Source organism: Pristiophorus japonicus, chromosome 6 (genome assembly GCF_044704955.1).
Source record: "Pristiophorus japonicus isolate sPriJap1 chromosome 6, sPriJap1.hap1, whole genome shotgun sequence".
Classification (NCBI taxonomy): domain Eukaryota; kingdom Metazoa; phylum Chordata; class Chondrichthyes; family Pristiophoridae; genus Pristiophorus; species Pristiophorus japonicus.
The window spans coordinates 219902434-219917273 of NC_091982.1; the positions used below are offsets into that span (position 1 = coordinate 219902434).

At 43.7% G+C, this 14840-nt stretch overlaps 1 protein-coding gene across 1 annotated transcript in view; it reads left to right on the forward strand.

Annotated features, from left to right (window-relative positions):
* The window catches only part of LOC139266254 (tripartite motif-containing protein 42-like), a 62415-nt gene that overhangs the window by 12833 nt on the left and 34742 nt on the right, over positions 1 to 14840 (forward strand). Inside the window, exons 3-4 of the mRNA XM_070884083.1 lie at positions 6302 to 7080; positions 13988 to 14071. Coding sequence (XP_070740184.1) covers positions 6302 to 7080; positions 13988 to 14071 — 863 coding nt within the window. The remainder of the gene's footprint in view (positions 1 to 6301; positions 7081 to 13987; positions 14072 to 14840) is intronic.

Here is a 14840-nt window from a genome sequence, read left to right on the forward strand (position 1 = left end):
AATTCGGCTTCCCATGTTCTAACTCACACCAAGTCCCATTCACCCATCACCTCTGTGCTCGCTGACCTACATTGGCTCCCAGTTAAGCAATACCTCGATTTCAAAATTTTCATCCTTGCTTTAAAATCCCTCCATGGCCTCCCTCCTCCCTATCCCTCTTATCTCCTTCAGCCCCACAAGCCCCCGAGATGTCTGTGCTCCTCTAATTCTGCCCTCCTAAACATCCCTGATTATAATCACTCAACCATTGGTGGTCGTGCCTTATGTTGCCTAGGCCCCAAGCTCTGGAACTCCCTACCTAATCCTCTCCACCTCTCTACCTCTCTTTCCTCCTTCAAGACACTCCTTAAAACCTACCTCTTTGAGCAAGCTTTTGGTCACCTGCGCTAATTTCTACTTATGTGGCTTGGTGTCTATCGCAATAATTCTCCTGTTAAAGATGCCAAATAAATACAAGTTGTTGTTGTTACAGCTTTCTGGACTCAACATCGAGTTCAACAATTTCAGACCATAACCTTTGCTCCTGTTTTTTCACATGGCAGCTGTTGCTGATTCTGTCATTCCCATTTACACCTTTTCTAGACTCATCTTTTGTTTCTTTACTTGTCCCATTTCCATCTCCTTTTGCCTTGCACCATCATCCCCTTCGTCTTTTAATCTCTCCTGTCTTCCACCCTATCACAGACCTTCCATGTTGTTCTTTCCTCTCCTGCCCCCTTTCCCCACCCCTGCAAGTTCTGAAAATCTGTTATATCTCTAAATTTTTCCAGTTCTGACAAAAGATCATCGACCTGAAATGTTAACTTTGTTTCTCTCCTCACAGTTGTTGCCTGACCTGCTGAGTAGTTCCAGCATTTTCTGTTTTTATTTCACTAATGGTAGCTGATTCTATTTCCAATGAATCCAAGGGTTAAATTACAAGAACTAGGGTTGTATTCCCTGGAATTTAGATGGGTAATGGGTGATTTGATTGAAGTTTTGAAGGTATTAAAGGGAATGGTTAAGGTAGATAAAAAGAAACAATTTCATAGCTGTTACATCTTGAATAAAGAGTCAGACTCGATACTGCAAGCTCAAAGTAAGGTGTGACCGTAGTCCTTTATTACAAATCTCAGAGTACCTCTCCAGCCTATGAGGCCTCCTTATATAAAGGTGCTCCCAAGGGATTGTTGGATCCCTTAGGACTCCAGGGGATAAGCCCTCTGGTGGTTAGACATTGTATTTACAGATTTACATACAGAACAACACTTCCCCCCCACCTCCCCCCCCCCCCCCCCCCCAATGTCAATAGTGTAACAATTTACAATGTAAGTCGATCTGGGGCCTTCCTTTCCCTGGTTGATAGTCTCAGTGCAAATGCTGGTTTTGGTGAGCCGTTTGTTGGGCCCTCGCTGGGCTGCTGGGAATGGTGAGTCTTGCTGGGCTGCTGCGGGTGATGGGTTCTGCTTCATGGTCAACCGCTGGGTCGGTTGCCACTTGTGTGTGTGTTGGAGGGTCGAAAAAGGTAGGGTCTATTGTGGGTTGTTCTATGTAGTCCATAAATCTGAGTTTGGTTTGTTCCAAGTGTTTCCTGCAGCTGAGTCCATTTGAGAGTTTGACCACAAACACTCTACTCCCCTCTTTGGCCAAAACAGTGCCAGGAAGCCACTTGGGACCTTGTCCATAGTTCAACACAAATACAGGATCATTTATCTCAATTTCGCATGACACATTTGCACGATCATGACATGTATTCTGTTGAAGCCTCCTGCTCTCTACTGGTTCATGTAGATCAGGGTGGACGAACGAGAGCCTTGACTTGAGTGCCCTATTCATGAGCAGTTCAGCGGGAGGGACCCCAGTGAGTGAGTGGGATCTTGTGCGGTAACTAAGCAGGACTCGGGATAAGCGAGTCTGCAGTGAGCCTTCAGTTACCCTTTTCAGAGCCTTCAGTTACCAGAACTGCTCGTTCTGCCTGACAGTTGGACACTGGTTTAAACGGGGCAGATGTGACAAGTTTGATCCCATTGCGGGTCATGAACTCCTTGAACTCGGCACTGGTAAAGCACGGTCTATTGTCACTTACAAGGACATCAGGCAGGCCGTGTGTGGAAAACATGGCCCATAGGCCTTCAATTGTGGCAGCGGACGTGCTTGCCGAAATTATCACACATTCAATCCATTTGGAGTATGCATCTACAACCACTAAGAACATTTTTCCCAAGAATGGGCCTGCATAGTCAACATGGATCCTACACCACGGTTTGGAGGGCCAGGACCATAAACTTAGTGATGTCTCTCTGGATGCATTGCTTAACTGTGAACATGTACTACATTTGTGTACGCAGGACTCTAAGTCTACATCGATACCGGGCCACCACACGTGGGATCTGGCAATCGCTTTCATCATTACGATGCCTGGGTGGGTGCTGTGGAGAAGACTAATGAAGGTTTCCCTGCCCTTTTTTGGCACCACTAACCGATTACCCCATAGGAGGCAGTCTGCCTGTGTAGACATTTCATCTTTGCGCCGCTGGTACGGCTTTATTTCTAACGAGACACAAGACCAATTCCCATGGAACACACAGTTTTTTTACTAAAGAGAGTAAGGGGTCCTGGCTTGGCAAGGTTCTAATCTGTTGGGCAGTAACGGGTGATTGCTCACTCTCGAATGCTTCCATTACCATAACTAAATCTGCGGGCTGTGCCATCTCTACCCCTGTGGTGGGCAATGGCAGCCTACTGAGAGCATCAGCACAGTTTTCTTTGCCTGGCCTGTGGCGGATGGCGTAGTTGTATGTGGACAACGTTTGCGCCCATCTCTGGATGAGGGCCGATGCATTCGTATTTATCCCCTTGCTTTCAGAAAAGAGGGATATAAGCGGTTTCCGATTCAAATTTGAGCCCGAACAGATATTGATGCATTTTCTTTACCCCGTAAACACATGCTAATGCTTCTTTTTTGATCATACTGTCGGCCCTCTCAGCCTTAGACAGACTTCTGGATGCATAAGCAACCAGTTGCAATTTCCCAAATTCATTAGCTTGTTGCAATACACATCCGACCCGTACGACGACGCATCACATGCTAGTACCAAACATTTACATGGATTATACAACACAAGCAATTTGTTTGGACATAACAGCTTCCTAGCTTTTTCAAAGGCATTTTCTTGGCTTTTACCTCATACCCATTCATCTCCTTTATGCAGGAAAGAGTGCAGGGGTTCTAACAATATGCTAAGACCCGGTAAGAAGTTACCAAAATAGTTCAGGAGCCCTAGAAATGACTGCAGCTCCATCACGTTCTGTGGTCTCGGTGTGTACTTGATTGCCTCCGTCTTCGAATCGGTGGACCTGATGCCATCCACCGCGATTTTTCTCCCCAGGAACTCCACTTCAGGTGCCAAGAAAATGCACTTTGAGCGTTTTAGCCTGAGCCCCACATGATTAAGCTGACTAAGAACCTCCTCCAGGTTCTGCAGGTGTTCGATGATGTCCCGACCTGTAACCAAGATGTCGTCTTGGAAGACCACGGTGCACAGGACCAACTTCAGCAAGCTTTCCATGTTCCTCTGGAATATTGCTGTGGCCGATTGAATCCCAAACGGGCATCTGTTGTAAATGAAGAGACCTTTGTGATTGTTGATGCTAGTGAGGGCTTTCGATGATTCCTCCAGCTCCTGCGACATGTAGGCCGAGGTCAAGTCCAGCTTCGTGAACGTTTTCCCTCCTGCCAGCATTGCAAATCGGTCATCTGCCTTTGGTAGTGGGTATTGGTCCTACAGTGAGAAACGATTGATAGTTACTTTGTAATCACCACAGATTCTGACGGTACCATCTCCCTTGAGGACTGGAACAATCAGACTGCCCCACTCATTGAATTCGATCGGTGAAATGATGCCCTCTCATTGCAGCCTGTCCAGCTCGATCTTCATCCTCTCTTTCATCATGTAAGGTACCGCTCTCACCTTGTGATGGATAGGTCGTGCCCTCGGAATCAAATGGATCTGCACTTTTGCTCCTTGGAACTTCCCGATGCCTGGTTGGAACAGCGAGGGAACTTGTTTAGGATCTGGGCACATGAAGTGTCGTCGATGGACGAAAGTGCTTGGATGTCATCCCAGTTCCAGCGTATCTTTCCCAGCCAGCTCCTGCCGAACAGCATGGGGCCATCACCCAGTACCACCCAGACTGGTAACTCATGCACCACTCCATCGTAGGAGACCTTTATGGTAGCACTGCCGATTATAGAAATCAGTTCCTTTGTGTACGTTCTCAGTTTAGTACGAATGGGAGTCAGGACTGGCCTTGCTGCACCACAATTTATTGAAAGTCTTTTTGCTCATTATGGACTGGCTCGCACCTGTGTCCAGCTCCATGGACACCGGGAGTCCATTTAGTTCCACCTTCAGCATTATCGGGGGACAATGTGTGGTAAATGTGTGCACCCCATATACCTCTGCCTCCTCTGTCTGAGGCTCTGGTTTGTTGTGATCCACCGTGGATCTGTCCTCTTCTGCAACATGGTGGTTTGCAGGATTAGCAGGGTTTGCAGCTTGCCTGCACATGCGTTGGAGGTATCCCATTGTTCCACAGCCCTTGCAAATGTGTCCTTTGAAGCAAAATGAATGGAAACGATGATCACCCCTGCAGCGCCAACAAGGTGTTAATGGCCTTGTATTCACCACCCTTGATGGTGGACTCTGAATCGTCTGCGGACTTGCAGTTGCAGGCGTGTAAGCCCTGCCCTGTACATTTCGATTTGAAAACACGTTACTTTGTTCACAGTACTTGCAGCAGCACTAGTGTGCTGAGAAATTTGTTTGGTATTGTCACTGGTGACGATAAATGCCTGGGCTATCGCTATGGCTTTACTCAAGGTTGGAGTCTCTACAGTCAAAGGTTTGCGAAGTATTACTTCATGGCCAATGCCAAGTACAAAGAAGTCCCTGAGCATGTGCTCCAAGTGTCCTTCAAATTTGCAATGTCCTGCAAGGCACCTTAGCTTGGCGATGTAGCTCACCACTTCCTGGCCTTCAGACCTCTTATATGTGTATGAACCGATATCTCGCCATCAGAATGCTTTCCTTCGGGTTTAGATGCTCCCGGATCAGTGTGCACAACTCATCGTACGACTTGTCTGTGGGTTTCGCTGAAGCAAGCAGATTTTTCATGAGGCCATACATTGGTGCCCCGCAAACGGTCAGGAGGATCGCCCTTCATTTGCCAGCGTTCCCTTCTCCTTGCAGCTCATTGGCCACAAAGTATTGATCGAGTCGCTCCACAAAGGTTTCACAATCATCTCCCTCTGAAAATTTCTCCAGGATGCCCACGGTTCTCTGCAATGTTGTGGTGGGGATCGTCATCTGTATCTCATCACCAGTTGTTATGTCTTGAATAGAGAGTCAAACTAGTACTGCAAGCTCAAAGTAAGGTGTGACCGTAGTCCTTTATTAGAGATCTCAGAGTGCCTCTCCAGCCTGTGAGGCCTCCTTATATGCAGGTGCTCCCAAATGATTGTGGGATCCCTTGAGACTCCAGGGGATAAGCCCTCTGGTGGTTAGACATGGTATTTACATGCGTTTACATCCATAACAGTAGCAACATAGAAAAATGTCCGAAGGTGCTTCATAGCGCGTAACAAAAAATGGATACTGAGACAAAGAAGGAGAACTTAGGAGAAGTGACCAAATGTTTGGTCAAATGGGTCACCTTTAAGGAATTTCTTAAAGAAGGAGAGTGAATGAAGAGGCACAGAGATAAACTGGGAAATTCTGAAGACTGGGTCCTATGTGGCTAAAAGCACAGCTGCTAATGGTGGGTGGTGAATAAGATGGGATCCATATGAGGCCAGAATCAGAAGAATGGAAAGTGTTTGAAGGGTTATAGGGTTGAAGGAAGTTACAGAGACAGGGAGAGGTGAAGCTATGGAGGGATTTAAACACAAGATTGAGAGTTTTAAATGAGATACTAAGGGATAGAGAGCCAATGTAGATCAGCGAGTACAGGGGTGATGGGCAAGTGAGACTAGATAAGATAGGATATGGGTAGGACAGTCTTGGATGAGCTGAATTTTATAGAAGATGGAAGATTAGCAGTGCAACATCCTATGCTTGAAGTGCTGGAAGTATGTCCGTTGCCATGTTGATTCAGGCACTCCTTGGGCATAAAATATTTCTGTAAATGGAAATGAGGCTATCGATTTACATTCACATACCTTGGCAGCCCTTAGAGAAGGAGAGTTTTATAGCCCCTGCTATGGCTGAATTTAAACATTTTAATAACTTCTTATTTTGCAAATTTATTTCCTGTCTTTCAGCTAAGGATGAAAATGAAAATGATATGCTGAAGCTAAGTGTTTTTAAATCCAAACTTCACGAGAAGAAAAACAAGTTTCAGAAGTACGTGTCTGATCAATTTGTGACCTTACATGAACTACTCACACAGAAAGAGAAAGCTGTTAAAGAGAAATATAATGATGAGCTGAATGTGAAGATAGTGGACATAAGCAGGTTTATGGAAGCATCAGCCAAACGTTTAACAAGTTCAGAAGGTTTGGTTCAGTATGCCAAGGAAGCAGTAAAGGAAATGAATGAGCTTGTGCTGTTGCAAACTGTTTACCAGTTGATAGAACGGTTGAGGGAGAATGTGGCAACTATTACTATATCTGCACAAGCGCTAATGACAGACCTTGCTGATGCCAATAATTTGGACTTCATAGACATTTCAGATCAAATAAATCAGATTTTTATAAGAATTCTAAACAAATCTGATTGGTTGAAAAAACAGGAACCATCACCATCACTATTAACTAATAACAAGAAAACAGATCGTTCTATGGAAATCCAACAAGAAAATAAAGAAGCATTAATAGTCCGAACTCCATCATACTATTCTCAGGAAAAGATTAGTGAAAGTCAAGGAGAAGATAAAGGAAGTACTGAAAGCATTGAACATGAGAAAAAAGCAGTCAGAAACATCAGTGAGAATAATATAGACAAATACAGCAGAAAGAAAAGCCAAGCAGAGAGAACAAATCTTGATGCACCAATGCCACCTACTATTTATCATCATATTGTGCAGGGAAATAGAACCAAGGTAAGCAGAAAATGCATTTTTCAGAAGCCTCTATGGTTAGGCAGAGTTAACATGGTTTTATGAAAGGGAAATCATGTTTGGCAAATCTATTAGAGTTTTTTGTGGGTATAACTTGCACTGTAGGATAAGGGGGAAGCAGTGGATGCAGTACATTTGGATTTTCAGAAGGCATTCAATAAGGTGCCACACAATAGGTTGTTACTCAAGATTAGGGTTCATTGTTTTGGGGTAATATATTAATGGATTGAGGATTGGTTAGGAATAAACAGGTCATTTTCAGGTTGGCAGGGTGTAACTAGGAAATATATAGCCGTTCCTTCATCGATGCTGGGTCAAAAATCATGTAACTCCCTCCCTAACAGCACTATGGGAGTACCTTCACCACAATGACTGCAGCAGTTCAAGAAGGCAGCTCACCACCAGCTTCTCGAGGGCAATTAGGAATGGGAAATAAATGCCGGCCTTGCCAGCGACGCCCACATCCCGGAACAAATTTTTTTTAAACGAGTAGAGTGCTGTAAGGATCAGTTTCAACTATTCACAATCTATATCAATGACTTGGATGAGGGAACTGAGTGTAATATATCCAAGTTTGCTGATGATACAAAGTGAGCTGTGAAGAGGGCGTAAAGAGGCTGCAAAGGGACATAGATTTGTTACTTGATTGGCAGATGGAGTATAATGCCAGGAAGTGTGAAATTATACACTTTGGTAGGAAGAATGTAAAAGCAGAATATTTTTTAAATGGTGAGACATTATTAAATGTTGGGATGCAGAGGGATTTGGCTGTCCGTCTACACAAATTACAGAAAGTTAACATGCAGATACAGCAAGCAATTAGGAAGGCAAATGGAATGTTTGCCTTTATTGCAAGGGGGTTGCCGTAGCAGAGTAAGGAAGACTTGTTGCATTTATATAGGGCCTTGGTGAGACCACACCAGGAGTACTCTGTACAGTTTTGATCTCCTTACCTAAGGAAGGATATACTTGCCTTAGATGGAGTTCAATAAAGGTACACTAGATTGATTCCTGGAATAGAGGAGAGATTGAAGAGAATGGGCTGATATTCTCTGTCATTTAGAAGAATGAGAGGTGATCTCATTGAAACATTTATAATTCTTCGAGGGCTTTACAGGTATAATGAATGCACTTGTGAATATTATATAATTGGCATCACGGAGACATGGCTCCAGGGTGACCAAGGCTGGGAACTCAACATCCAGGCGTATTCAACATTCAGGAAGGATAGAAAGAAAGGACAAGGAGGTGGGGTAGCATTGCTAGTTAAAGAGGAAATTAACACAATAGTAAGGAAGGACATTAGCTTGGATGATGTGGAATCTGTATGTGTAGAGCTGCAGAATACCAAAGGGCAGAAAACGCTAGTGGGAGTTGTGTACAGACCACCAAACAGTAGTAGTGAGGTTGGGGACAGCATCAAACAAGAAATTAGGGACGCGTGCAATAAAGGTACAGCAGTCATCATGGGGGACTTTAATCTACATATAGATTGGGCTAACCAAACAGGTAGCAATATGGTGAAGGAGGATTTCCTGGAGTGTATTAGGGATGGTTTTCTAGACCAATATGTCGAGGAACCAACTAGAAGGCTGGCCATCCAAGACTGGATGATGTGTAATGAGAAAGGACTAATGAGCAATCTTGTTGTGCGAGGCCCCTTGGGGAAGAGTGACCATAATATGATAGAATTCTTTATCAAGATGGAAAGTGACAGTTAATTCAGAGACTAGGGTCCTGAACTTAAGGAAAGGTAACTTTGATGGTATGAGACGTGAATTGGCTAGAATAGACTGGAAAATGATACTTAAAGGGTTGACTGTGGCTAGATAATGGCAAACATTTAAAGATCACATGGTTGAACTTCAACAATTGTACATCCCTGTCTGGAGTAAAAATAAAACGGGGAAGGTGGCTCAACCGTGGCTAACAAGGGAAAGTAAGGATAGTGTTAAATCCAAGGAAGAGGTATATAAATTGGCCAGAAAAAGCAGCAAACCTGAGGACTGTGAGAAATTTAGAATCCAGCAGAGGAGGACAAAGGGTTTAATTAGGGGGGGGCGGGGAATAGAGTATGAGAGGAAGCTTGCTGGGAACATAAAAACTGACTGCAAAAGCTTCTATAGATATGTGAAGAGAAAAAGGTTATTGAAGACAAATGTAGGTCCCTTGCAGTCAGATTCAGGTGAATTTATAATGAGGAACAAAGAAATGGCAGACCAGTTGAACAAATACTTTGGTTCTGTCTTCATGAAGGAAGACACAAATAACCTTCCGGAAGTACTATGGGATTGAGAGTCTAGTGAGAAGGAGGAACTGAAAGAAATCTTTATTAGGTGGGAAATTGTGTTAGGGAAATTGATGGGATTGAAAGCCGATAAATCCCCGGGGCCTGATAGTCTGCATCCCACAGTACTTAAGGAAGTGGCCCTAGAAATAGTAGATGCATTGGTGATCATTTTCCAATGGACTGTCTAGCGACTCTATTGACTCTGGATCAGTTCCTATGGACTGGAGGGTAGCTAATGTAACACCACTTTTTAAAAAAGGAGGGAGAGAGAAAATGGGTAATTATAGACCGGTTAGCCTGACATCAGTAATGGGGAAAATGTTGGAATTAATTATTAAAGATGAAATAACTGCGCATTTGGAAAGCAGTGACAGGATCGGTCCAAGTCAACATGGACTTATGAAAGGGAAATCATGCTTGACAAATCTTCTGGAATTTTTTGAGGATGTAACTTGTAGAGTGGATAAGGGAGAACCAGTGGATGTGGTGTATTTGGACTTTCAAAAGGCTTTTGACAAGGTCCCACACAAGAGATTGGTGTGCAAAATTAAAGCACATGGTATTGGGGGTAATGTACTGACATGGATAGAGAACTGGTTGGCAGACAGTAAGCAAAGATTTGGGATAAATGGGTTCTTTTCAGAATGGCAGGCAGTGACTAGTGGGGTGCCACAGGGCTCAGTGCTTTGACCCCAGCTATTTATAATATACATCAATGATTTGGAAGAAGGAATTGAGTGTAATATATCCAAGTATGCAGATGACACTAAACTGGGTGGCAGTGTGAGCTGTGGGGAGGACGCTAAGAGGCTGCAGGGTGACTTGGGCAGGTTAGGTGAGTGGGCAAATGCATGGCAGATGCAGTATAATGTGGGTAAATGTGAGGTTATCCACCTGGTGGCAAAAACACGAAGGCAGAATATTATCTGAATGGCGGCAGATTAGGAAAAGGGGAGGTGCAACGAGACCTGGGTGTCATGGTACATCAGTCATTGAAAGTTGGCATGCAGGTACAGCAGGCAGTGAAGAAGGTAAATGCTATGTTGGCATTCATAGCTAGGGGATTTGAGTATAGGAGCAGGGAGATTTTACTGCAGGGCCTTGGAATATTGTGTTCAGTTTTGGTCTCCTAATCTGAGGAAGGACATTCTTGCTATTCAGGGAGTGCAGCGAAGGTTCACCAGACTGATTCCCGGGATGGCTGGACTGACATATGAGGAGAGACTTGATCGACTGGGCCTTTATTCACTGGAGTTTAGAAGAATGAGAGGGGATCTCATAGAAACATATAAAATTCTGACGGGACTGGACAGGTTAGATGCAGGAAGAATGTTCCCGATGTTGGGGAAGTACAGAACCAGGGGACAAAGTCTAAGGATAAGGGGTAAGCCATTTAGGACTGAGATGAGGAGAAACTTCTTCACTCAGAGAGTTGTTAACCTGTGGAATTCCCGACTGCAGAGAGTTGTTGATGCCAGTTCAGTGGATATATTCAAGAGGGAGTTAGATATGGCCGTTACGGCTAAAGGGATCAAGGGGTATGGAGAGAAAGCAGGAAAGGGGTACTGAGGTGAATGATCAGCCATGATCTTATTGCATGGTGGTGCAGACTTGAAGGGCCGAATGGCCTATTCCTACACCTATTTTCTATGTTTCTATGTTTGTAGAGCTGTTGAATTGAGAGTGGCTTAGTCAATCACATGATGTTCACAGGACTCAATAAAACCCCAGTCAGTTGGGTTTAGAGGATCCACGATGAGGCATGCGGTTGTGAACCTAGTGGATGAACTGGTAATGTGTAGTGTGATGGCTAAACCTTTGTTAATAAACCAACTAGTTCTTAATAGCAATGTGTTACTATGAATGCTTAAGCAAATAACCCATGAAGCAAATACATGACGACAGGATAGATGCTGAGAGATTGTTTCCCCAGGCTGGAGAGTCTAGAACTTGGGGCCCTAGTCTCAGGATAAGGGGTCCGCCATTTAGGATTGAAATGAGAAATTTCTTCACTCAGAGGGTTGTGACTCTTTGGAATTATCTACCCCAGAGGGCTGTGGATGCTCAGTTATTGATTATATTCAAGACTAAGGCGGGAAAGTGGAGTTGATGTAAAAGTTCAGCCATGATCTTATTGAATGGCGGAGCAAGCTCATGGGACCGTATGGCCTTCTCCTGCTCCTATTTCTTGTGCTCTTAATAGAAAGGAGAATCCTCGACAGTATAAACAATAATATTAATAAACTTAAAATCAGAACTCACAAATAAATTGTGAAAAAATTGTAAATGTTGGAAATCTGAAATAAAAACATAAAATGCTAGAAATTCCATTCAGTATCTATAAAGATAAGAAAGATTTAATATTTTGGATGCAGTCCCTTTGTTAGAAACAAAACTGGAAGGACAGTAGACCCCTTTATAGAGCTGAACAAAACAAAGGGGTGGGCTGGTGGTGGTGAAGAGTACCACAGGCAAATGTCAAGCATTAGGAATCTTTCATCCTGTTACCAAGAGGATTAACTGATGAGTGTACCAGCTTGGTTCAGTGGTAGCTTCTTGCTTCTGCATCAGGAGGTTGCAGATTCAAGCCCTACTCCAGGACTTGAGCACATAATCTCGCTGATATTTCAGTGTAGTAGTGAGAGAGTGCTGCACTGTCGGAGTTGCCATCCTTCAAATGAAACATTCAACCAAGGTTGCGTCCCAAACAATAATCATCCCTCAGTCAACATCAGCAAGATAGATTAACTCAATACAGTTTTTGGGACCACATGGTGTGCAATTTGGCTGCTCTGTTTACTGACAAAGCATGCCAGTAGCTCAGTCTTATTTGTGCCCACAAAATCACTGGTCGGCAAGCCAGGCACTCCGAGCCTCCAAAATTCCTGCTCCCAGCGGAACCTCGGAATATTAGCCCTCCTGTTCCTGATTTTAAGAAAAGGAAAATGGAGCAGTTTCTATAACGGGCAGGTAATCTGCAATGCCAGTCTCACACCCAAGCATCAAGTTGAAAATCTATCCTGTGATCCTTGTTTCAGTCATATTTTCCCTCCAGGCTATTGACATCTCTTTTAAATTATACTATTAACCAAGTAAACCCCCTTGTTAAAGGAGCATGACAGTTAGAAAACCTAACAAATTAAATCATAATTTGGTTTCCGGGGATGATGGTGCACTCCAATCCCTCCAGTGACCACCTGTCGTGGAAGGCCTTGAGCATACCGGTTGACACTGCATGCCCAGGCTAATGACAACTATTTCAATTAAACGATAAAGCCAAGTGCCCCCTTATTAAAGGGGCTCTAGAACCGACAAATTAACAAATAAAACTTCAGTGAAACCTTAACCAGTCAAATTAAAATTTGGTTGCCAGGACTGATGATGCAGTCCAGTCCCTCCGGTGCCCACTTCTGACCCAGGCTAATAACAACTATTTTAAAGTAACGTTAATACAAGTGTCCCCTTTTGTAAGGGCATAAAAATCACAAATTAACTAACAAACATTAAAGGGAATCTTGACAAATCAAATCAAATAAAATTAAAATTTTGTTCCCTGTTGAAATGATGCACTCCAGTCTCTCCGGTGTCCATCTCTCGCGGAAGGCCGCGAGCGTACCGGTGCACATCTCATGCTCCAGCTCCTGGCGTGAACGTAACTATGGAAGAGAGGCAGGCAGTCAGGCTGAACAACCCCTCAACCGCCCGCTGCCTGGATCAATTAATGGACCCAGGCTAATGACAACTATTTTAATTAAACTATAAAGCCGAATGCCCCCTTCTTAAAAGGGCACTCGAACCAACAAAATAACAAATAAAACTTTGTGAACCTTAAATGGTCAAAACAATAGATCTACAACTATTTTAGCAGAACCTGAAATCAAATGCCCCCTTTTGGCATGGGCATTAGAACCCACAAATTTCCAAATAAAACTTTAACTACAATTTAAATCAAATTAAAATTTGATTGCCTGTGGTGATGATGCGCTCCAGTCCCTCCCATGCCCACCTCTCGCAGAAGGCTGTGAGCGTACCGGTGGACACCGCGTGCTCCATCTCCAGGGGCACCCAGGCGTGAATGTAACCGCAGAAGAGAGGCAGACAGTCAGGCTGAACGGCCCCCTCGACCATCTGCTGCCTGGATCGGTTAATGGACCCAAGCTAATGACAACTATTTTAAATGTCAAACTTTAAATCAAGGCTATTAACAACTATTTTAAGCAGAGCATAATATCAAATGTCCCCTGTTTGCAAGGGCACTAGAACCCACAAATTAACAAATAAACTTTAACGGAAACTTAAATCGGTCAAATTAAAGTTTGGTTGCCGGGGGTGATGATGCACTCCAGTCCCTCCGGTGCCCACCTCTTGCGGAAGACCTCGAGCATACCAGTGGACACTGCGTGCTCCATCTCCAGAGACACCCTGATGCGAATGTAGCCGTGGAAGAGAGGCAGGCAGTCAGGCTGAACAACCCCCTCAACCACCCGCTGCCTGGACAGGTTAATGGACCCAGGCTCATGACAACCCTCAAATCCAATGAACAGCAATTACCACTTAAAAGTCACATAGTTAACCAATGAGTCATTACTGTTTAAACAGAAACCCAATGAATCCCTGACACTATCCAACGTGCCTTTAGAGACACTGATCCAGAGCTCTGTCAATCAAACAAAGAGCAATCAGGTTGGTCACATGATGAGTTACAGAGCAATCACCTTATGACTGTTGACTAATGATATTGCTTAAAAGCCTCACTAAGATTTCAAATGTTACATTAGCACTATTGATTGCTAAAAAGCATCAATCAATTGGAAATGATCAATTATCATCATTGGCCAATGAGATTGGTCAAACAAGACACTCACTAATTTTATATTATACAGCTTGATAGCCACCTGTTCCTCACTGAAGCTAGTGATTGGTGCTGGTATATAGTTATACAGCCAGTGCTAGCTCTTCAGTAGTCATTCTTCATTATTAAGTGTGGACAAGGATATTTGACTGTGGGTGAATCACAGCCAAGCCTAATTCTAAGTAATTGAGTGTTGGTCTTGCTAAACTGGAGATACAAATTGTTATGCTTCTGTCACTGCCACAACAGAAATGAACTAACTCTGCACGGCATACTGTGATGCCTTTAACCACGAAGGTATCACAGTGCAACTAAGTGGTATCTGCCTTCCTGGACTATATGAGAGTACGCACCTGTGGACCCCCTTTTTTCTAGTCTTTTTCTTCTAGTGACAGTTAGTTGTTGTGCAGCTGTTCAATTACAAAAAAACTGACTGCCAAATTAACTGTAAAATCTGCCATGCAGAGTCACAGTGTATTTTTTTCTCTCACCTTGTTAAGAGTAACATTTATAATTTACATTTAATGTCATCTGCTAAGTTCTCCATCACATACAAAATAACTTGCTCCACTTAAGATGGCCATAAATGCATCAGTCTTA